Source organism: Crocuta crocuta, unplaced genomic scaffold (genome assembly GCF_008692635.1).
Source record: "Crocuta crocuta isolate KB4526 unplaced genomic scaffold, BGI_CrCroc_1.0 scaffold48, whole genome shotgun sequence".
NCBI lineage: Eukaryota > Metazoa > Chordata > Mammalia > Carnivora > Hyaenidae > Crocuta > Crocuta crocuta.
In genome coordinates, this window is record NW_027533089.1 from 3330673 (window position 1) to 3353415 (window position 22743).

Below are 22743 nucleotides of genomic sequence, written 5' to 3' on the forward strand. Positions count from 1 at the left end.
ACCAGTGTCACTGGGCTCCTGGTAAGACAATCTTTGCTAGTATTTTTCTGAAGCCACAATATTGAGTCCTGTGATACCTTGCAACTCTGCTGGTAGTCGCAAGCAGTCGTAACTAGAGGATTTATTCTAAAACATTTAGTAACCATTATGGGGTTGACCTTTAATCTAATCTAGCTATCATTTAAATATGCTATGTTAACGTTAAAAAGAACACTTGGTTACAGTAACTTCAGGGCACATCCTAATCCTCTGGAAAGTAACCTCTTGGTATTAGCATCTTTCCTGTAAATATTATGTAATATATATAACACATTGTGACAGAGTTTGGATGGGATTTAGGATTTACAAGTAAGTAGTCCTTTTTGATTTGAAATGGTTTTGCAGTGTACAGTTGTACATGTGTTAATAATCACAAGGTTGCAATGAATGTATGTCTGTAAACTGTGAGCTTTGTTAATAAAGTATTTATGGAGTGTGACATGTAAAAACAGAAACAGGACTGATCTGCAACTACAGACTATGTTTAGAATTTAAGTACTTGCATTTAATTTATGGACTAGGTTTTCATTTTCTTTTGTCCTCCTACAAGAGTATTTTGTAGTGCGGGAGAAAAAAAGGGATCGAAAGGGGGAAAGGTGTAAAGCTTTGATTTGTTACTGTAAAAATGATGATGGTAACAAATAAAGCCAAAACAGACCTTCTAGGGAATCACAGATCAAGACTTTGCTTTTAAAAAAAAATCATTAAAATATTTAATTTTATTAACAGAATATTTACATTTCTTTTAAGACCTTATTTAACCATAGTGAATGTTCCAAGTTTAAAAAGCATTGCGCAATAACCACACACAAGATGAAAACCGTGTAAACTATACAATACTTTATGTACAATTTTTACAAAGTAACACTTTTTTAAATAATATAACTGGACACAAAAATATACACTTTAGAGAAATTCACATCAGGAATTGTATAAAGCTCTCTTCTAGGGTCCTGAAAATTTAGGACAAACATTAGCTCTGTAAATAAAGTGTTACTGTGACAGTCCTGAAAGGCCACTATATATATTTATCTACATACAGATATCACATTGACATTTTCAAGGCTACCAGCTTTACTATATAATTTTAGATTATGTATTCAAGTGTTGAGGTTCTTATGATTATGCAAACATTAAAAGAATAGTGGTAGAAGTAGCTGGGGAACAAATTCGAGCCAGCGTTTAGATTTACAGGCTCTACCCCAATTTAAATTCTAAATGGCTGATATTTTCTCATTTCAAAAACAGTGGTGAATGTTTTAAAATAAAATTACTACCGACAAGCTTAAAACATGATTCAGATTTAGTACAATTTTCTTAAGAGTTTGTTTTCGTTTGTTTTCTTTAATGCAAACAGTTCATTTACCATTTCTTTACTTTAGTGCATCTGCGTTAAGGCTTTGAATTATTTGACCCAAGATTTTACAATGTTAAAACGAACAGGTCCATAACCGTACTACCTACTCCTGTCTCGCTGTGAGTCAGCAGAGAGTTAAAGCTCAACACCTGTAGGAAATGGTAGCAGAGACGTTGCTAGTATCTAAGAAGGTACATATATAGTTTTTAATTAAAGGATGTATATAATAAAACAAAAAGCTTAGTGGCAAGAAATTGGTGCTAATAAACAAAAGGTTTCTTTTCAAAAGAAATTGTAACATCTTTGGAAAACTGTCCGGTTCTGGTTCTTTCTTTAGTTCCCACGAATTCATGCAGATACATCTCTTAAGACAATCTTAAAGTACATGGAGATGGAAAGGGGGTGTCCATCCAGAACTACAGGTGAAAACTAAGACCTGGGTGTGGTAGAAAAGTCTTCCTGATTTCAGTCATCACCTCATCACACGTTCGTGTCCTGGAGTAAAGGTTCTTTGGCCTCTCCTGGCGCTTGTGTACTATGGGGATGGCTGTGACCGCCACAGTGCTTTCTCCAGCTGCTGGACCGCAAGCTTAAATTGGTATGTTCTGGAATAAACAAGGCAACAAGCAGAGCCAGCAGTACGGAACAGGCTCCAAAGAGGAAGGGGGGGCCGGGGATGATCGAATTCTGAGGAAGGAAAAGAGAATTAGGATTTTTGCACCAACATCTCTGCTCTTAAGAACCGTTTCTCTTTTACTACTAACAGACTGCCAGGAATTAGAAGCCAAGACCACCTCTCTCCATTAAAGCCACAGTTACAAAATGCATTTGCTTTTTAGAAGAAAAGGGACACTCTCGCTGTAAAATTCTGGTAACAAATGGTCCCAAGAAACAGCCAAAACGACGGTTTTACAACAGCCTACGCATAAATAATACTGTCATTTGCAGCACAAAATCTAAACGTTTTATGAGCCTTCACTTAATTTGTCAAGTTCAACAGGAAGATCTCAAGAGTAAACTTAAGAAGCACACACTAGTATCTACAGTAACAGAATCTATGACCATTTTCTTTGTTTATATTCTCTAGTAACTAAAGGTGAAGGAAACACAGCTAATGCCGTTACCATTAAGAATCAAACCGGCCTTTGTTTTAGTTCAAAATTACATTCATTCTTAGCAAAACAGTGCACTGCCAGTATAACCTGTGGGTAGCTCACAAACAAACATTCATTTTCATTTGAAACTAGTCCTAGCTGGTTAGATCAGTCTGGAACTCATGCTGAACAAGCAAGGAACTGATGAGCTGTTTGTATTGGCCCAAATGATCAGGTTTGCCTTTCATAGTTTCAGTTTTAAGGAGCAAACAATGAACAAAAGAGGTTTATCAGCACCTAACTGACTTTTCATATGGACGGCAGGCTTACTACAGGGAACTCCTGCAGTACCAAAGTCCCGGAGGAGAGGCAGATTAGTAGGCTAGACACATGGCTATCTATGACATTCGGTGGAACACGACAACCTAGAATATTTAAACAATTCCTTCTCAAGGGAAAAAGTATGTACAGTCAATTTTGAAAAGAGGTAGACAGAAAAGCATGGTCCTTTAGGCTTTGGTTTTTAAGTGTTATAGATCTAAAATAATCTGACATAGGGGCGCCTGGGTGGCTTAGTCGGTTAAGCGTCCGACTTTCGCTTAGGTCATGATCTCGCGGTTCGTGGGTTCGAGCCCCGCGTCGGGCTCTGTGCTGACTGCCAGCTCGGAGCCTGGAGCCTGTTTCAGTCTGTGACTCCCTCTCTCTCTGACCCTCCCCTGCTCACGCTGTCTCTCTCTCTCTCTCTCTCTCCTAGAAGTAAATTAAAAAAATTAAAAAAAAAAAAAAAAAATCTGACATAAAAACTTTAGTGACCAAAAGCCATTTATCTTTCCAGTCCAGCTAAATGAACTATCCATTTAGTGAGTCATGTGAGTGAGGAATTACCTGTTCAAAGTGGTGCTGTGGGCTTGTGTTTGTTCCCAAGTCTGATCCTGTCATTGGCAATTCTTTAAGTTCCACGTGGAATATGTAGAAAATGAATCCATAAAGAGCTGGTCCCAGGCCATTGCACAGTCCTCGAATTCCTGTTATCATTCCTTGAACGACACCTAAATCATTTACATAAATTATGTAATGCTCCGCTTATTTTTTTCCTACCTTAGAACTGGTACAAACAGTAAATTCTAAAGCTTTCTTTACTCAAACACTAGCAATTTACTACGATGACTTTAAAAAGTACTTAGAGGGGCGCCTGGGTGGCTCAGTTGGTTAAGCGTCCGACTTCGGCTCAGGTCATGATCTCACGGTTTGTGGGTTTGAGCCCCGCATCGGGTTCTGTGCTGACAACTAGCCCAGAGCCTGGAGCCTGCTTCAAATTCTGTGTCTCCCTCTCTCTCTCACCCTCCCCTACTCATGCTGCACCACCCCAGAACTAAAACATTAAAAAAAATTTTTTTTAAATAAAAGGTACTTAGAGGCCATCAGCTCTGCAAAGCATAAGCTATATGATACAAATAAGAGATCAAGGTATACCCAATCCATACAGAGGTCCAGCTAAACAAGTGGGCAGAAGCACTTTATTTTCGCTTTAAAACATCCCGGGCTGAAAATGAGGCATGACTTCACAAGCATAATTAAAAACGGTCTCAAGCAGCTACTTAAGACCCCATTTGGCCAAAGACAGACCCTTTATATAGAGTTTGGATTGAGGCACCTGACAGGTGACTGTCAGTTAAGCATCTGACTTTGGCTCAGGTCATGATCTCCCAGTTCATGAGTTCAATCCCCACACTGGGCTCTCTGCTGTCAGCACAGGGCCTGCTTCAGACCCTCTGTCCCTCTGCTGCTTCCCTGCTTGTTCTCTCTCAAAATAAACTTTAAAAAAAAAAAAATTTCTTAGGGTTTGGGTTTTGCTTTTCTCTGAGAACTTCTCTCAAATTTAAAATGCAATATGCTTCGGCCACACGCCTTTCCTTTCTCATTAAGCAACCATCATTGCTGCTCTTTTGTAACATCCCGTTTTACTCTTATGACTAGAGAAAACATCCTTTTCAATGAATAATCTGTTAGTGTTTCAAGGAGCAAATGTTCCTACCACAAAAGCATAAGACAGTGTTTTCTAGGTCTTTAAATAACTCAAACATAAGATTTAAATAAAAGGGCTATTTAAACCCACGGTGTCTGGCCCAACATAGCAAGCACTTAATAGTGAATATAAAGTGGCCGACCTAGGTCACGTGATCTTGTAGCAAGAGAACAGACAGGGCCACAGAGTGAGAGACATAGTTCTATATCCACCTAAAGACAGTATCCTAGAAGTTGCTTTTCCTCTTAACAATGAAAGCAATGTTAAATTCTTTATCCTAAAGATACATTTAGGATTCTGTACTTAGGAAACAAATGGAACATAGGATTAGGATATTCTGAACTTTTAAATAATTCTCTCTCATCAGCTCACCTTGTTGATCAGCATCAGCAGTTCGTGAAACAAGGGCACTGACAGCTGGAAAGGTAATGCTAGACATGGCCGCTACTGCCCCAGCAGCCCACATCATCCTGTAACCAAAAGCAGCCAAACAAAAATAAATTCTCCACTGTGCCCATCAGTCAAAATACATACTTAAAACTCCAAGTGACCGTTACTGCAAAGTGGCTGTGGTGCCAGGAAAAGGAGTACTGGATTTGCTCTATTCCCTCCTTCTTGTGTGACTCTGGGCAAGTCACTTCAAGGTCTGAGTGCCGGGTGAGGATGGGGGCACGCTGAGCATAGTGGGTAATGCACCTAAAGCAACGTCCTGTTTCCCAAGCCAGTCACTCTTCAGGCAATGTTCCCATGGACTTGTGACTCAGTATGAGGACACATATCTGATCTAAGCCTTGGATGTTCTGGGCTTGATCCTTGAAATGTATCTGATTAAACTGTGAGCACCTCTTTGTAAAAACTAGCCTGGAAAACAAAACCTCCATCAACACACTCTTGATGCTCACTCCTGTCCAAATCCAAAGAGATGGTATGTTGTAGTGAATGAAACCTTAGTGGAAACTGTGGGCTTCAGTCCCATGACGGTGAGCACAGAGGTGTGCGCGGGCAGCCTGTCCTCAACGTCCCTATTCGCATCACCCCACAGTGCAGACTGGCAGGAAAACCAAAGAGCCTTTTCTCTGGCACGAAGCTGGGAGCAAAACAATTGGGCTTTTCTCTGTTAACTTCTAGTGTGTCATGGTCATCAGTAATACGTTACACAATACTTTCCTTCTAGCCAGAAAAACAAAAAAGGTAAATAATGCTGGCTTTCAGGGCTTTGCTGCTCTGAGATTGCTTTTTTCCTAATGACAGAAACAGACTAAATGCTCAGTAGAGACTGAAAAACTAATCTCATTTTAAAAATCTAACCTGCCCCGGGGTGCGTGGGTGGCTTAGTCGGTTAAGCGTCCGACTTTCGCTTAGGTCATGATCTTGCGGTTTGTGGGTTCGAGCCCCGCGTCAGGCTCTGTGCTGACTGCCAGCTCAGAGCCTGGAGCCTGTTTCAGTCGGTGACTCCCTCTCTCTCTGACCCTCCCCTGCTCACACTGTCTCTCTCTCTCTCTCCTAGAAATAAATAAAAACATTAAAAAAATTAAAAAAAAATCTAACCTGCCCCATAGTACAAAAGAATGCCACACTTTTCTATCCTCAAGCCATCCTAGAATATGCAAACACCCAAATGAGAAATCTATATTATATACGTTTTGGGGGCGGTGGGGGAAGCACAGGAGACCGATTAAAGTCTAATACTAAGCCTTAGATGAGAAGCAAATATAAACAAAAAGTCTGTCAATTATACCTCAATAAAGCTGAAAAAAACAAAAACATCAAAATCTTAAAAATTAAGATATACCTACCAAGGTTCTGAACCAAAGCCATACCATGCCAGCTGTAATATTTGAAATCCAAGACCCAATAAAATGGTGTTCTTATTTCCAATTGATCGCATAAGTAAACTCAACACTATAGTCTAGGAAAGAACAAAAACCAGAATAGAACGGTTTATCCCAGAAAAGAGCTTTTTAAAAATAAGAAAAGATACTCTGTGACTTTCTTCAATCTGTAATGTAAAAGGACTATTACCACGTTTTTACATTTTGGCTTTTTAACAATTGCCCCGAATGTATCTTGAGACCGTTACTCCAGGTCATAGCAGATGAATGGTCCCTCTGCTGACACAGATCCAGATTCAGGAAAAAACAAAACTGGAAATAGAAAAGTGAACTTTCTCTTAAGTACATTTCTACTGACCACTTAAGTCAGAAATTGTGAGTTGTAGCATCAAAAAGTTCGAACCAATGATTTGGAGATCCTGTTATATAATAGCTTTAAAAGCTTTTACAAGTCCAAATTAATCCAAAATGCTTATTCTCTCACCTAAATAAAAGTGAAACTGTACAATTACTCCACATCCTTCATCTAAATTATTGCTGAAACCATGATGCTTTGACAAACAGTAAAAAAGGTGTAACAAGTATGATCTGGGAAATGTATGGTTTAAGAACACAGCTTTTGGGAAAACTGCCCAGATCATAATCTTGGCTCTCACTGTATGACTCTGGGCAAGTTACTTCACTCGGAAATAGTCTCTTCCAAAATGGCAAGCACAGTACCTACTTCAAAACTTTGTCATGTGGGTTAGATGAAATGATATTTACATAGGGTGTTCAGCACTGTGTGTGGCACACAGTAAGCATTTAATAAGTATTATGAGTGGATGGGTTTTCTTTTCCTTTTCTTTCAAAGCTAACAGAAATTCAGCAATGGTCTGGGGACATTAGAAAACATTTCATGCTATTTTAATGAAAGTATTAAATATACTACCTAAGGAAGATAGTAAGTTCATACAGAAAAAGTGAAAATAATTCAGGAAGTCACTAGTTGATAACTGGCTGACATTTTAAATGTACAATTATCAATCAGAAGTTTGAAATTCTTTAAATGGATACAACCATTTAAGAGTTTAATCAGGGGCGCCTGGGTGGCTCAGTCAGTTAAGTGTCCAACTTTGGCTCAGGTCATGATCTCACAGTTCGTGGGTTCAAGCCCCATGTCAGGCTCTAAGATGACAGCTCAGAGCCTGGAGCCTGCTTCAAATTCTGTGTGTCTCTCTCTCCCCCTCACCACCTCAAGCTTTGTCTCTGTCTCAAAAATAAACAAACATTTTTTAAAAAAGAGTTTAATCAGATTTAATTACAAATAAGCCAGTGGAAAGCTAATGAAGATTCTTGTAAGATTCCTTGAACAATTAAGAGAGATAGCTTTCTTGAATCAAATGAGTATAATCCCACTGGGTTCCACAAGGCATGGAACCTTACTGGATTACATTCTTCAAGGCCACAATAACATAAGGGAACTCACCCAGAGTAAGCAGTTAGCAAAGAAAAACTTCCTGTTTACAGGACACTCTAACTGGGAACACTGGTTTTCTCCTCCAGGGCAGGAACTCTCCTTAAATATCTGTATCTTTGTATCCCAAGCACCTACTGTAAGTTCTTAATAAGTGTTTGTGGAAAGTACATGTGATTTTAGATACGTTACAATATTCTCAATAATGATGGAATAAATTGCTTAGTATATACAGTGTGCTAGACAAGAAAAATTATTTGGTGTCCCTTAATTTAGTATAACTCATTTTGTCCTAAAGGTTAAATGACTTATGACTTAACCAAGATGAACACAGCTAGTTAACAGTTAACTGACATCAGTTTTGGTCAGTTAACCAAATATTTGCCAAGTTCCTACTATATCCCACTGCCATTCTAGGTCTAAGGGCACTGACCCAACGGTCAGATAATAGGTCAAAGTACTGGTCAGCAAACAGAATACCTTGTCTTGGAGAGAAGATAGACATAGGCATACCTGTTTAGCAAGGTAATTCCAGGCGGTAGCTGCTTTGAAAAAAATGAAACGGGACTGTGTGACAGAGGGGCTGCTTGAACCATGATGGGCAGGGAAGGCCCTTCTCAGGTGATAGCAGAATGAGGCAGAGGAGAGGGTGGTTATGTGAATATCTCAGAGAACCGAGCACTCTAAGCAGGGACAGCAAGTGCAAAGGGCCTGAACGAGAGTGTATTCAACAACTTGGAGAATGGGGCAAAATGAGGCCACTTTGAGTCTAGATTTATTCTGGTTGCAACGGAAATTAAAATTTTAAACGAGACAGGATTAAAATTTCACTTAAGAAGAATTACTCTGCCAAGTGGTGAATAAACTGTAGGGAGACAAATATGGAAGCTGAGAGACCAGATGGAGGCAACAGCCACGGCTTAGACTGGCAATGGAGACGGGGAGAACCACTTCAGTTCAGAATGTGTTTTGGAGATGGGGTAGCAGGAGATCCCATCTGATGGACTGAGCGTGTGATAAGGAGAAAGAATGGCAAGACTCAACAAAAATGACACCAAGGTTTGTGGCCCTGACAACCAGGAGCGTGGTGATGCCCATAAGTGAGATGAGCAGCGCTAAGGGGAAGGAATCTGGGTTTTAGTTTTGATTATGTCCAGTTTGAGATGCCCAGCAGATGTGTCAAACAGGAAATCAGGGGCTGGTGGGGAGGTAGAGATTTGGGAGTCCTCAGCATACAGAGGACTAGATGAGAGCACTCACAAAGAAATATGTACAAGATCTATGCACTCACGTAAACATTTATTTAGTGCAAGCGTTATAAACTCACGCCTCCTTGCACCAAGGAGGTGATGAGGCCTAAAAGCCTCAAAGGGGACAGACAGACAGCAACTGTTTGGCTCCCAATGAGAAGTGGGTCTGTCCATATTTCCACACCTAATTGTTTTGGGGGAGAAGCTACGTACCCATATTTTCACGTAACCTCCCAATTTTTATGTATTTATTTTAATGTTTGTTTTTGAGAGAGAGACAGAGAGCAAGTGGCGGAGGGGCAGAGAGAGGGGACAGAGGATCCGAAGCAGGCTCTGTGCTGACAGCAGAGAGCCCAAAACACAGCTTGAGCTCACAAACCACAAGATTAGGACCTGAGCCCAAGTCAGACACTTAACCAACTGAGCCACCCAGGTGCTCAGCCAGCCCCTAATCTCCTAATTTTGAAATGCTTACCACTAATTTTTAAAGTTTTTATTTATTTTTAAAAGATTTTATTTTTTTGGGTAATCTGTATACCCAACATATAGCTCAAACCTCACAACCCTGAAATCAAGAGTTGCACGCTCTACTGACTGAGCCAGCCAGGTGCTCCTTTTAAAATTTTTAAAACGTGGGCGCCTGGGTGGCTCAGTCGGTTAAGCATCCAACTCTTAATTTGGGCTCAGGTCATGATCTCACGGTTTGTGAGTTTGAGCCCCATGTCGGGCGGGCTCTGTGCTGACAGTGCAGAACTTGCTTGAGATTCTCCCTGTGTCTCTGCCCCTCTCTTACTCATAGCCTCTCTTTCTCAAAAATAAAAAATAAAAATAATAAAAGTTTTTAAAACACCATGAGAAAAACCAGTGCCCACTAATTTAGCACGTACCTGGGTGCAGGCACAGTACAAGGTACTACAGTAACCAAGATGAACGTGAGCGAGCCCTAACCTCACAGTCTGCTCAGAGCTCTAGTACTACAGACACTCAACAAGCTTGGTAACAAGGAAAAATAATCAGAAATAAACAGAGGTAAAACCCATGTACACTGTACTATACAGTGATAGAGATACACCCCAGTTAATACAGGAGCTCAGAGAAGGGATACTTAGGGCGGAGGAAGGCGAGAAAGGCCAGCAGGAGCAAAGGCACGGGGGCAGGCAGTAAAAAGGAACAAAGGGGAAGCCGTAAGGAGCTCTGTGCCGCTAGAGAGGAGGCTCAAAGACACAGGCCTTCCCTGACTTCACGGTTCAACAGTAAACAAATTCTTCTCAATGATACTTGACATAAATGAGAACACAGGAGAATTCTACCTTTGGGGTTATATACTAAACATTTTAGTTCATATAATGACACAGTAATGTAATTATCAGTATTTCTACATAAGCCACATACTTCCTCTCACCTGTTTTTGAAGTCCAACTAATTTTCTCAATTTTTAAATGTGAAAATTCATCTCAAAAAGTTTATCTATGTGGGCCTCGAAAGTTAAATGGTCCTTTAAGGACCATATTCTTTGTGGACTGTGTACATAATGTCTGTTGTACCATCAACGCTGGCTGGCTGGTGGCCCATTTCTTCCCAGACTCCAGGCACTGTGAGTGCTCTGAATCCAAACCCAACCACGCCCCCTCCTGTATTCCCATGTCTGCCCCTCTGGATTCTTGGCTCTTAGAGACCGTTTCCCACCTTGTGTCCTTTTGTGCCAGGTGCCGTCTACTGAGTAGAGGGAAAATTTCCTCGGAAGCACCCTCACATTACTCAAGCATTCCACAGGGTTACTGCCTGAATTTATTAGGCACCCGCTGCTTCCACGATCAGTTAAATATGAAATGAAACTTCCTAACACTTCAGAGCTATTAATCTCTTAAGCTTCATAGTAAATGTCAGCTTGTTCTTTTCACCTAAATCTTCAACAAAATACAATCTCAGCAATGTGTGAAAAAGGTAGAACCTCATGAGGAGGCTGGATTTATCCCCGGATTCAAGACTGGTTTAACATTTGATAGCTCATCAAGCTCTACTCTATTTGTACATTCTCCTTGGTGTTAGGCTTCACGAAGTTATAGGCAACAATACCTTTCAAAGCTGAAGTGCACGTTTCTGATAGCCAGGAAGGAACGCAACATTATTTCTGATCAAGGAGCTTCAAGACAAGAGGGAAATTAGAAATAGTACTAACACTCAATGCCATGTGTATGCATGTGTGAGGTCACGGGGATATTATAGAATTTAAATTTGAAATTTATCACTAAACCTACCAAAAAATTCATAAATGATGAGATCTGCAGAAGGAATCCTACACCTAAGAGATGGTGAAACATACTAGAGTTCTAGTAAATGGATCCAGCCTTTCATTTTAAGAAAAAAACAAAGAAAGCTGTAATCTAGAAGACTGGATCTAAGGTGGGAAAGAGTGTTAGATCAGATCATCTACAGAGTCTAGAAAAAACAAACCCGAATAGGAAGAACATGTGGGGCTTTTTCACAAAAAGGAGAAGGACAGACTGAGAAAATTCTGGTCACTGGAGCACAGTACTTGATGTGGAACAGAGACAGTTTGGAGGCCAAGGTGAAACATCTAAGGAGATCCAAATTCCTGGGTTGATTAATATCTTATTCACCAAACAACCACCGGCTACCAACGGTTTCCAAGACAAATAGTTCAGGCCATTCCTCTGCTCAAAACCCTCTAATGGCTTCCTATCTTCCTGTCAAATCTTAGGACAACCTGTGAGGTCGTAGATGATGGTCTCCCTCCACCTTTCAGATTCCATTTCTTAAAGGTCTCTCCCTTGCTCACGGCGCAAGAGCCATACTTGGCTCCTGGCTGTTTCTTACACATGCCAGGTACATTCTGTCCTGAAAGTTTTTTTTCTGTTCCTGCCACTTAGAATCCTCTTCTTCCAGATATTCTCATGGCTTGTTCTTCATTCTTTTGGGTTTCTGCTCAAATGTCACTTTGTATCAGCAGGGCCTTCCCAACCCTTCCAGATAAAATAACACCCAGCCCCCAGTCACTCTCTAGATTCCCAACCATTTTTCATTATAGTTTTCATTATACCTGATATGTTTGCATTGGCATATTTGTTAATTTTGTATTATTCTGCAAGATTGCAAATTCTACCACAGCAGGGATTTAGTTAAGTTCACTGGTACATCACCAGTACCTGACACATGGTAGGTATGCAATAAATATTTAAGGACTAATATAAAATATTTAACTTTGGAGCACGTGGGTGCCTCAGTTGTTGGGCGTCTGACTTCAGCTCAGGTCATGATCTCACAGCTCGTGAGTTCAAGCCCCACGTTGGGCTCTGTGCTGACAGCTCAGAGCCTGGAACCTGCTTCACATTCTGTGTCTCCCTCGCTCTCTGCCCCTGCCTCGCTCGCACTCTTTCTCTCTCTCAAGAATAAACATTAAAGGGGCGCCTGGGTGGCTTAGTCGGTTAANGACTTCATGCAGGTGTATACTCTAGTGTAAATCAAACTATCTTTCTGGTTTATACATCATATATTGATTAATATGTGTCAGTCCCCAAAATCTGATCAAGACTAACAATACTTAACAAACTGGAGAGTTTCTAAACCCACAAATCTCAGATTCCTGACACTGGTGACTACACCAAGAAAATGTCACTTGAGTATCACATAAGGCCCCATGTAGGTGATCAACCAGAATCAACTATCTAGTTCATCACTCTAACAAAAAGAAACTCACCTGTGCAATAATGGAAAGAATGCCAAGAACTGCTATAAATGCTGCAACACTTTCTGGTGAAAACTTCATTATCTAGAACATTTCCAGAAAAAGCAACATTAATTAGTAAAAAGCACAACAAATACCATACTAATGCAACTATTTGTACATTAACATCACACGGTTATCAAACTACTTATACATTAACATCAGAAAAAGAAAATACAACTCATTTATAACCAAAGAATTCTTCAGAGGAAGAATCTGGCTTTCACTGAGAACCCAATCCTAACAACTGTTAACATACTAAAAATAAAAGCTACTTAATTTAGATTAGGTAAATCTAAGTCCCTTGATTTAGACTTAGATTTAATAAATGGGAGACAGCTATCAAGCACTCAGAATCCATTTTACAAATAGGTATTGTGCTGTTCATGCTTTTTACAGGTCTTGATAAAGGGTTGATTGTGCTTGGTAAGATCAGTATCAAAGAGAAAAAACTAACGCTTTCATTATGGCTAGCTGCTTGACTAATCTATGCTCTATCACAAAGAGATGGAGTAAGTGAATGAATTTATAAGCTTCACATCATGTCTGTAAGCAACACATAAACTCAAGCCACACACATCAACAGGATAATTCTATCTTTCTGCATAAGCCAAAAGTCTTAAGAGAGATGCATATAGAACATCAACCCTACTACACAGGAATTCTAGTGAGTCATTACTTACAAAATAGGACTCATTTAACAGTCTCTTCTATGACAGTACTCTCAAGATTAAATATTTCTGTTATTGAGGCACTATACGATGGAAAAAAAGCCCACCTTGGAAGAATAGGATTTTACCTGTCTGAGGTATAAAAAGAAGCTGGAATATTGGCCTGCCTCTGGTAGGTAGGAGAGAAACACCGTAATGCAGATTAGCAGCACTATGGAATCCTGGCCCACTTTTTTTAAGGACTAGAATAAGAAAAAGACGGATATAAGGTTTTATACCCAAACACTGAACCGCTCTTAAGAATATGCAGTGCTTTCTTCTGGCAGTGGCCATACAGACACTTTAGCTATCTTTTAAAAATGTATTTCATCTTCCCCAAACTACTCCAAAAAGTATTTCAAAATATTTTTTAAAATCTGTCAAGATGTTTTCCCCAAAGAAACATCCACAGCAAAATATTAATATTGCACTGCATCATACATTCCCTTTTTTGCCAAAGGAAAAAACAAACTTTTTACCGCAAAGGGGTCAGCCTGTTCCCAGGAAATGGGTGCTCCCCACGATGCCGGCCGCATCTTCTCAGGCAGCGACTCTGGCACGGCAACAAGGATAAAACAAATGTCCAGCAACGCTATTGCTGTGGCCAGGACCACCACCAGGCTGTCCCCGTACACTCGGCCCAAGTACGCTCCGATCGCAGGGCTCGTTACCAGACTCGCGGCAAATGTTGCTGACACCTGCCACAAGTCAAAGTCGACAGGAAGGGGTTAGTCAGGACAGCCCGACTCAGCACCACACAGCTCGGATTTCCGTCAGTCCTCCCGCTGCACCCTCCCTCTCCTGGCTCCGCCATTTGTCTTAGACTCTCTTCTTTTGCAGAAAAGAATTAGATTTTTTATTTAAGAATCAGATTCTTGGGGCACCTGGGTGGCTCAGGTGGTTAACTGTCTGACTTTGGCTCAGGTCATGATCTCGTGGTTCATAAGTTTCAGCCCCACATCGGGCTCTGTGCTGACAGCTCAGAGCCTGGAGCCTGCTTCAGATTCTGTGTGTCTCTCTCTCTCTGCCCCTCCCCTGCTCATGCTCTGTCTCTGTCTCTCAAAAAATAAACATTAAAAAAAGAAACAGACTAAAAAAAATGTAATGGCCTGAAAGAAGTCTAAAACACAATGTTCTGAAGAAACCCACTGCCAGTATGACTTTTTCCCCCAATACTGAAATGAATGTTTACCTTGATGAATATTTAAGGCTGGCTGAAATAAAGCTTAAAGACTTCGACTTTTATCTTCTCATCAGGGAGCGTTAAGCGCTAGTATAAAACTGAACTTGGTGCTCTCTTTAGGTGGCAGAATTAGGAAGGATGGGACCACAGATCCTTGGCAGTTAGTACATCACTAAACATGTCTCTAAAACTCTGAGGAAGCCCATACATCTCTGGTGAAGGCGCAGACTACAGCGGACACAGGTGAAGAAGAACTTTAATTCTGGGGCGCCTGGGTGGCTCAGTATGTCAAGTGTCTGACTCTTGATTTCAGCTTAAGTCATGACCTCATAGTTCGTGAGTTCGAGCTCCACGTCTGTGTTCACATCGGGCTCCACGCTGCCAGCTAGGGATTCTCTTTCCCTCTCTGCCCCTCCTGCACGCACGTGTGCCCCTTCTCAAAATACGTAAATAAACTTTAAAAAACAGAGACTAACTTAATCTCAGATATGTCTCACCATTTAGACAAAATGGCCTGCACATCAGCAGACGTGACAGCAAGTAACACCTGACAGACACTACACTCTGTAGTGGATAATTAGCGATTGATGTTGTAGTGCAAGAGTTTCTGCTCCCCACCCTATGCTTTATTCTGTTTCTAGGCCATTTGTGACTCTTTGATGGAGGATCTAACTTCACAGGAGTGCTTATTTTTACTGTTTATTAAAAACTGCTCAAAAGAAGCAATTTGATTTCCAAAGGTCAATTATTTGACAAGTACATAACATTCTAATACCTTTAAACATCTTGCTATCGACCCAAGTGTCCATCAGCTGGTGAATGAACAAAATGCAGTATATTCCATACACTGGAACACTATGCCAAAGAGGAAGTCCTGATAAATTTATCACCCTGGATGAATCTCAAAAGATGATGCTGGGGCGTCTGACTTTGGCTCAGGTCATGATCTCACGGTTTGTGGGTTTGAGCCCTGCACTGGGTTCTGTGCTGACAGCTCAGAGCCTGGAGCCCATTTCAGATTCTGTGTCTCCCTCTCTCTCTGCCCCTTCCCCACTCATGCTCTGTCTCTCTCGGTCTCAAAAATAAATAAAACCAAAAAAATAAATAAATAAAATGTTTTTTTAAAAAAGATTATGCTAAGCAGAGACCCAAAGACTATGTGTTTTATCATTTCAGTTATGAGAAATTCCTATTCAAAGCAAAACTACAAACACAGAAAGACTGGTGGTTGGCTGCCTGAGGTGAGGGGTGGAGACAGATGACATATGGGCTTTGGGCTGATGGAAATGTTCTAAAACTAGACGGTAGTGGTATTTTGTTAGAGCAGCTCTAGCAAATTGAATACAGTGGGCTGTGGTCTCAGAGGAACTTGGGGATGAGCAGGAGTCTGGAACATAAGTGGACAAAGGAGCAATGATTCTCACTGTGGGGGTCACTGAGGCTTCCTGACGGTATTCACAGACACCATGTATTCGAGGCAGTGAGCAGGTCCAATTAGAGTGTAGGTGTTTCATGTCATTTCCCTTCTCTTCCATTCTCCCCTCCATGTGGCCTTATTTTTCTGGTTAGACAGAGAGAGGACCACCTTCTCCAGTGTGAGGTGCATCTGTATTATTTTTATGAGAATCACCTGTCATTTGCTAGAATATGCCTTTAATATATAAAGCCTCCAGGGAGAAAATTATTAATTTCAAGGATCTGATATGACTAAAAGAAAAAAAAAATACTGAACACAACCTGGATTGTGGTCATGGTTGTACAACTATATAAATTATTAAAATTCACTGAATTATACACATAAAACAGATGGATTTTATGGTATATACATTGTGTCTCAATAAAGCTTTTTAAATTTTTTTGGGATACCTAGGTGGCTCAGTCGGTTAAGCGTCTGACTCTTAGTTTAGGCTCAGGTCACGACCTCACAGTTTGTGAGTTCAAGTGCGGAGCCTGCTTGGGATTCTCTCTCCCTCTCTCTCTGCCCCTTCCCTGCTCTCTCTCAAAATAAATAAACATATAAAAAAAATAACAGGCCATCAACTTTGTATCATTTAATGTTCTAAGTTTACAACTGAAATCAGTATTTTTTAAAATTCTCATTACAGGTATTTCTCCTCAAAACTTCCTAATTCTATGATTCTTTGTTATATAGTGTCCTTTGAATCAAAGATGACAGTCTCTTGTAAAACAAGATTCAGCGGATATAACATTCGCTTATCTTGGGGCTCCTGGGTGGCTCTGTCAGTTAAGCATCCGACTCTTGATTTCAGCTCAGGTCTCATGGTTCGTGGGATAGAGCTGATAGCACAGAGCCTGCTTGGGATTCTCTCTTCTTCTCTTTCTGCCCCTCCCTGCATGTGTGCACATGCATGTTCTCTCAAAAATAAATAAATAAACTTTTAGAAAAAAAGATGCTTGTCCTGTATTTGCTGAAATTGATCACTGTCCTACTTCCGGCGATCTAATAATTATCTGTATACTATTATGCCCATGTTAACTATTTTCCTCCTAGGTTTGACAGACAGCAGAATACACTGCCATTGAATAACTCATTTCCCAAAACAGTGTTCAGAGGTTGGCAAACTGCCACCTGTGGGCTCAATCCAGCTAAGAATGGTTCTTACATTTTTAAAGAGATACACACAGGAGCAATAATGAACAAAACTATGTGTGGCCCACAAAGCCACAGAACAGTTTTGCTGATACCTGACCTAGATATTAGCCTACTTCATTTTAGAGTAGCCATTAAATATTAGTAATGCTTTAAACTCATGACAGTAAATAATTTATTTTCAGTATTCTTTCAAAGAGAGCTTGTATAAGGTAAAAATGTTCTATAATTTTAAGTCTGCCATACATGACTAATGCTGAAAGTATCAAAACACAAGGCTTTGTATTGAAAAACACTTTTTAAAAATTTGTTTTAAATGTTTATTTATTTTCGCAAGAGAGCAAGGGAGAGAGAATCCCAAGCAGGCCCCTGCTGTCAGCACAGAGCCTAGTGCAGGGTGTGAACTCATGAACCACAAGCTCATGACCTGAACCAAAATCAAGAGTTGGACCCTTAGCTGACTGAACCACCCAGACACCCCTGCAATAAACTTTTCATATAAGCCATTCATTAACGTAACGGAAGGTTTTATTATGAAATGTTTTTATGCAAAAAAGAATCTTTTTTGTAACGCAAAGGCTTGCACTCTTTGTAATATGAAATAATTAAAAAAACAGTGTTTTTTTACAGATACAAAGAATAGAATAAACACACATACCAGTCCATATGCCATACTTCTTTCATGTTCTTGGGTTATATCTGCTACATATGCAAATACCACGGAGAAAGTCACTGCAAAAACCCCAGAAACAGAGATAACAGCAAAGTACCACCTAGGATATAAAGATAATTGGCAAAAAAACAGATTAATTACCATTACTTTAACCTTCCTTTGTTTCTATAAGTGAGTTAGAGTAATAGCTTATTTCCATCAATGGCTTACTAAGATAGTTCATGGATTAAGTCATCTATAAATCACAAGCCACAGATATAATGAAAACACAGCATTAGAAGTGGCCCTTCAAAAACAATTCAGCTACTAAGCAGGAATACTTAAAATATATTTACGTCAATATTTTACCCAAGTATTGAACAGTTAAGTGGCTTTGTTGTTTCTACTAAAAACAGCAACAAACTAAAGTCTATTATAACTCATCCATTAATATTTCCCACCACAGCACTACACAAAAAACAAAATTCAGTAAATAAAATGAAGGAACAAGTTACACTCTATTTTATGCCATAACATATATAGAAACTAGATGTTATTCTATAAAAGCTATCTTTAGCTTTTCAAATGTTGGCAAAACAAACAACTCAGTCTTCACACAGAAGAAACTTGTATGGCAGTATTCACAAATGAAACTGAGAATAATTACTATAAAGAGTGAACATAAGGTATTTTAAAAAGAGCATACTACAGGGGCATCTGGGTGGCTCAGTTGGTTAGGCGTTCAACTCTTGATTTCAGCTCCTGTCATGATCTCACAATTCATGAGTTTGAGCTCCAGATCAGGCTCCACACTGACAGTGCAGAGGCTGTTTGGCATTCTCTCTTCTACTCTCTACCCGATCCCTCCTCAAGCATGTGCGCAGGCATGCTCTCTCAAAATAAATAAATGAACTTAAATAAATAAAAAGCAAACTGCATTTTGGTATGTATGATTTCAAAATAACTGGCCAGGAATAAGAAATTTCTATTGTCATGCTGAATGTTTTAAAAAAATCATGTGTAATCAAAATGAACTTTCCAAATATTCTACTAGGGTTTGCTTACTAAATTTTTTCTAACACATTACTTTCCACAGCAATTTTCTGTTCATCCTCTAGACTCCTTTAGTTAAGATTTCATTTGTGTGACTACTGTTCATTCAGAGTTTCACCTTAGAATTCTAAGTAACTAATCTACAAGAGGAAGATTCTGCCCCTTACATACCCTTAACCTTTCTAGATAACCATGGGAAAACAGCCCATCTATGATGTAGAATTAACTAACATTAATATGCAGTGGAGTAGAACATTAGAGAATAAATAAATCTACAACTAAACTGAGCTCTATTATCTTGGGAAAATCATTCTCACTGTGAGCTTCCCTCCCTTCCTCCTCAGTGAAAATATCCTGATTTTAATTAGCGTGGCCATGAGCCCAGCTTCTTGTGACAAGGAGAGGCAAATGCCTGAAATCTAACCAAACGTATATAATCAGAGGCTGGGCGGGAATTCTGTAGTTTCCACGTAGGAAGGTGTTGTGCAATCTTAACCACTCTTTCCAATTTGCTGCGCGAAGTGTGACACAAGAGGGAGCTCAGGCAGCCATCTTGGACTGTGAGGTGGGAGCAAAGGATGGCAGAGCACAGAAGATTGGAAAGGTATGGTTCCTCAGAACTGCCAAACCCATTCTGAGCTGCTCAACTCCTAACTTCTTTTATGTGGAGAAAGAAATAAGTTTCCTTGATGTTAAAGCAACTATTATTTTGAGCTATGAAATCCAAAAAAAGATTAACCAATAATCTACATACTTCCTACAGTAGCATCCAGTTCTATAACCTTTATGAACTATTACTTAGACACTGTATTTTTAAGGACCCTCTACTCCGTCAAAGAATAAACATGTTGGAAGAATAAAATTAAAACCTACATTGGTAAGATGGCAAAAAAGTGAAAGAAATAGGAATATTCAGAAAACAATGAACACAATGATGTTTAACTGCAATAATCTGATTATGTACATACCATGGGCTGATCTTCATTAAAGGAATTGGGGCACATGTGAAAAATACTGTTAGCAGCAAGAAGGATTTCCGGCCCCAAACATCAGAAAGAGCACCAATAAGTGGGGCACTGAGGAATGACAACAAACCCTAAAAAAAGTAAATGAAAATATGTATAATGTGTATATCAATGAGCCAAAAAGAAATCATTCTACATGATAGAAGAATTTTTTAACAGTTTATCTCTAACATAAGTATGATTACCACCAAACTTTAGATAACTTATTTCTCCTCTATATAATTTAAAATTTCCCAAAGACTATCTAAAATCACCTGAAGGACTCTGGTTACATATTAATATGAAATGCTCTAATCAATTCTCAGTCACAATAATTTCACATTAGCAATTCTAGAAAGAATATCATGTTAACTATCTGTTTTTATATCCACGGGGAAACTATCTGTTTATAAACCTTGCTGATCAAATGGAATCAAGAGTAAAGAGTATATACAGCCTCATTCATCATCAGGGAAATACAAATTAAAACCACACTGAGATACCACCTCACAATGGTCAGAGTGGCAAAAATGAACAAGTCAGGACACTCAAGATGCTGGCGAGGATGTGGAGAAACGGGCACCCTCCTCCACTGTTGATGGGAATGTAAACTGGTGCAGCCCCTCTGGAAAACAGTGTGGAGGTTCCTCAAAAAACACTAGAACTCGCCTATGACCCAGCAATAGCACTGCTAGGAATTTACCCAAGGGATACAGGAGTGCTGATGCATAGGGGCACGTGTACTCCAATGTTCATAGCAGCACTCTCAACAATAGCCAAAACATGGAAAGAACCTAAGTGTCCATCAACTGACAAATGGTTCAAAAAGATGTGGTTTATCTATACAATGGAATACTACACAGCAGTAAGAAAATGAAATCTGGCCATTTGTAGCAACGTGGATGGAACTCGAGGGTGTTATACTAAGTGAAATAAGTCAGGCAGAGAAGGACAGATACCATGTTTTAACTCATATGTGAAACAGAAGAAACTTAACAGAGGATGATGAGGGAGGAGGAGGGGAAAAATAGGTGGGGAGAGGGAGGGAGGCAAACCATGAGAGACTCTTGAATACTGAGAACAAACTGAGGGCTGATGGGGGAGGGGGAGAAGGGAAGAGGGATGATGGGCACGGAGGAGGGCACTTGTGGGGATGAGCACTGGGTGTTATATGGAAACCAATTTGACAATAAACAAACAAACAAAAAAGACTAAAGAGTATGTAGAATAATTAAGACTTTATCATACAGTTTTATACTTATTTACACATTTTTAAAATAGTTCTTTTCAGTCTATATTCTTGTTGCTAGTTTATAAAAGCATTCTAGAATAAAAATGCCAACACATAAAACACGGGGGTCTGTTATGATGTGGTTTATCATTATACATAGTTGGCTATATTTGAGTCAAATGATATTTAAAACCCAGTTCATTTTAAAAGTGTTAAGTAGGGGCGCCTAGGTGGCTCAGTCGGTTAAGCATCCAACTTCGGCTCGGGTCACAGTCTCGAAGTTCGTGGGTTCGAGCCCCACGTAGGGTTCTGTGCTGGCAGCTCAGAGCCTGGAGCCTATTTCAGATTCTGTGTCTCCCTCTCTCTCTCTGCCTCTCCCCTGCTTGTGCTCTGTCTCTCTCTGTCTCAAAAATAAAAATAAAGTATAAAAAAATAAATGTGTTAAGTAAGCCCCTGAGATATACTCAAAATTGTAAAAATTAACACTTAGTGAACTGGTCCATTAACTAACAACAATAATATACTGGCAGAATTATATATACAAAAGTGTATTGCGTATGTGTGCATATATATCACTGATCCTACCTTTACTCCTTGAATTAAGCCATTCATTAGAAATGTATGTTTAGGAAAGGTTTCATGTAATACCTAAAGAAAAAAAAACAAAATAAAAACTTCATATCACATTTTAGCCCCAGTAAAACTTAAACATTTACATTTTAAAACATTTCTTCAAATAATTTTACTTCCTATAAATTTTTGGATGTGTATGACACTATGCATGTGAGTAAATAATACCATTTATTTGGCATTTACTATGTCACAAGGCACTATACTGGGCACTTTACATAAATTATTTCATTTTATTCCTCATAATGACCTTGTAAGAAAACTGATACAGACAGAGGTTCTATGTCTTGTACATGACTACATAGTTAGTATGTGGCAAAACTGAAATGGAACACAGGAAATTAGGCTTGAAAGTCCATGCTTTTAATCACTATGCGGTGTCTTCACTGTCTGCCACATAAAACTGACAACTCCCTTACAGACAGGTGTATTATCTAAGATCGAGAACAGGGCAATTTTAATTGCCAAAAAGTGAATCTAGAAAGATAAGGTAAGTTAGAAAAAGAAATCCCAACCTATGAAAATGTGTAACATTTTATGTGTAACAAGTTATTGTATTCTAAGACCTGGCCTCAAACCACACCGGATCAGTTTGTTCAATGGGCACCAACTGAACCACTGGGAAGCCACTGGTTGAAAAAGCAACTGGAGGTAAATGTTACTAAAAAAATGAGAAGCAGCTACCATTTTTACAGCCTATGTGTCAGAGGCTTTCTATATACTTTTATTTCATTCTAACAACATTACGGATTAGATAAAATACCACTTTACAGATGAAGTGACTGAGTTCTTGCCAGTGCTTCCTCATTATACCATCCTATTTCTCAACAAAAACAAGACAGAATGACAACATGGGAAATAAGAAGAAAG

General features: G+C 39.5%; 1 protein-coding gene across 1 annotated transcript in view; it reads right to left on the minus strand.

The window, feature by feature from the left end:
- Positions 1-864: 864 nt before the first annotated feature.
- Positions 865-22743, minus strand: part of SLC71A1 (solute carrier family 71 member 1) — a 42662-nt gene continuing 20783 nt past the window's right edge. The window contains exons 3-12 of the mRNA XM_077746051.1: positions 21829-21891; positions 19977-20104; positions 17962-18076; positions 13989-14207; positions 13599-13712; positions 12773-12844; positions 6313-6425; positions 4889-4986; positions 3376-3539; positions 865-2083 (exon numbers count right to left, since the gene is read on the minus strand). Coding sequence (XP_077602177.1) covers positions 1877-2083; positions 3376-3539; positions 4889-4986; positions 6313-6425; positions 12773-12844; positions 13599-13712; positions 13989-14207; positions 17962-18076; positions 19977-20104; positions 21829-21891 — 1293 coding nt within the window. The 3' untranslated portion in view covers positions 865-1876. The remainder of the gene's footprint in view (positions 2084-3375; positions 3540-4888; positions 4987-6312; positions 6426-12772; positions 12845-13598; positions 13713-13988; positions 14208-17961; positions 18077-19976; positions 20105-21828; positions 21892-22743) is intronic.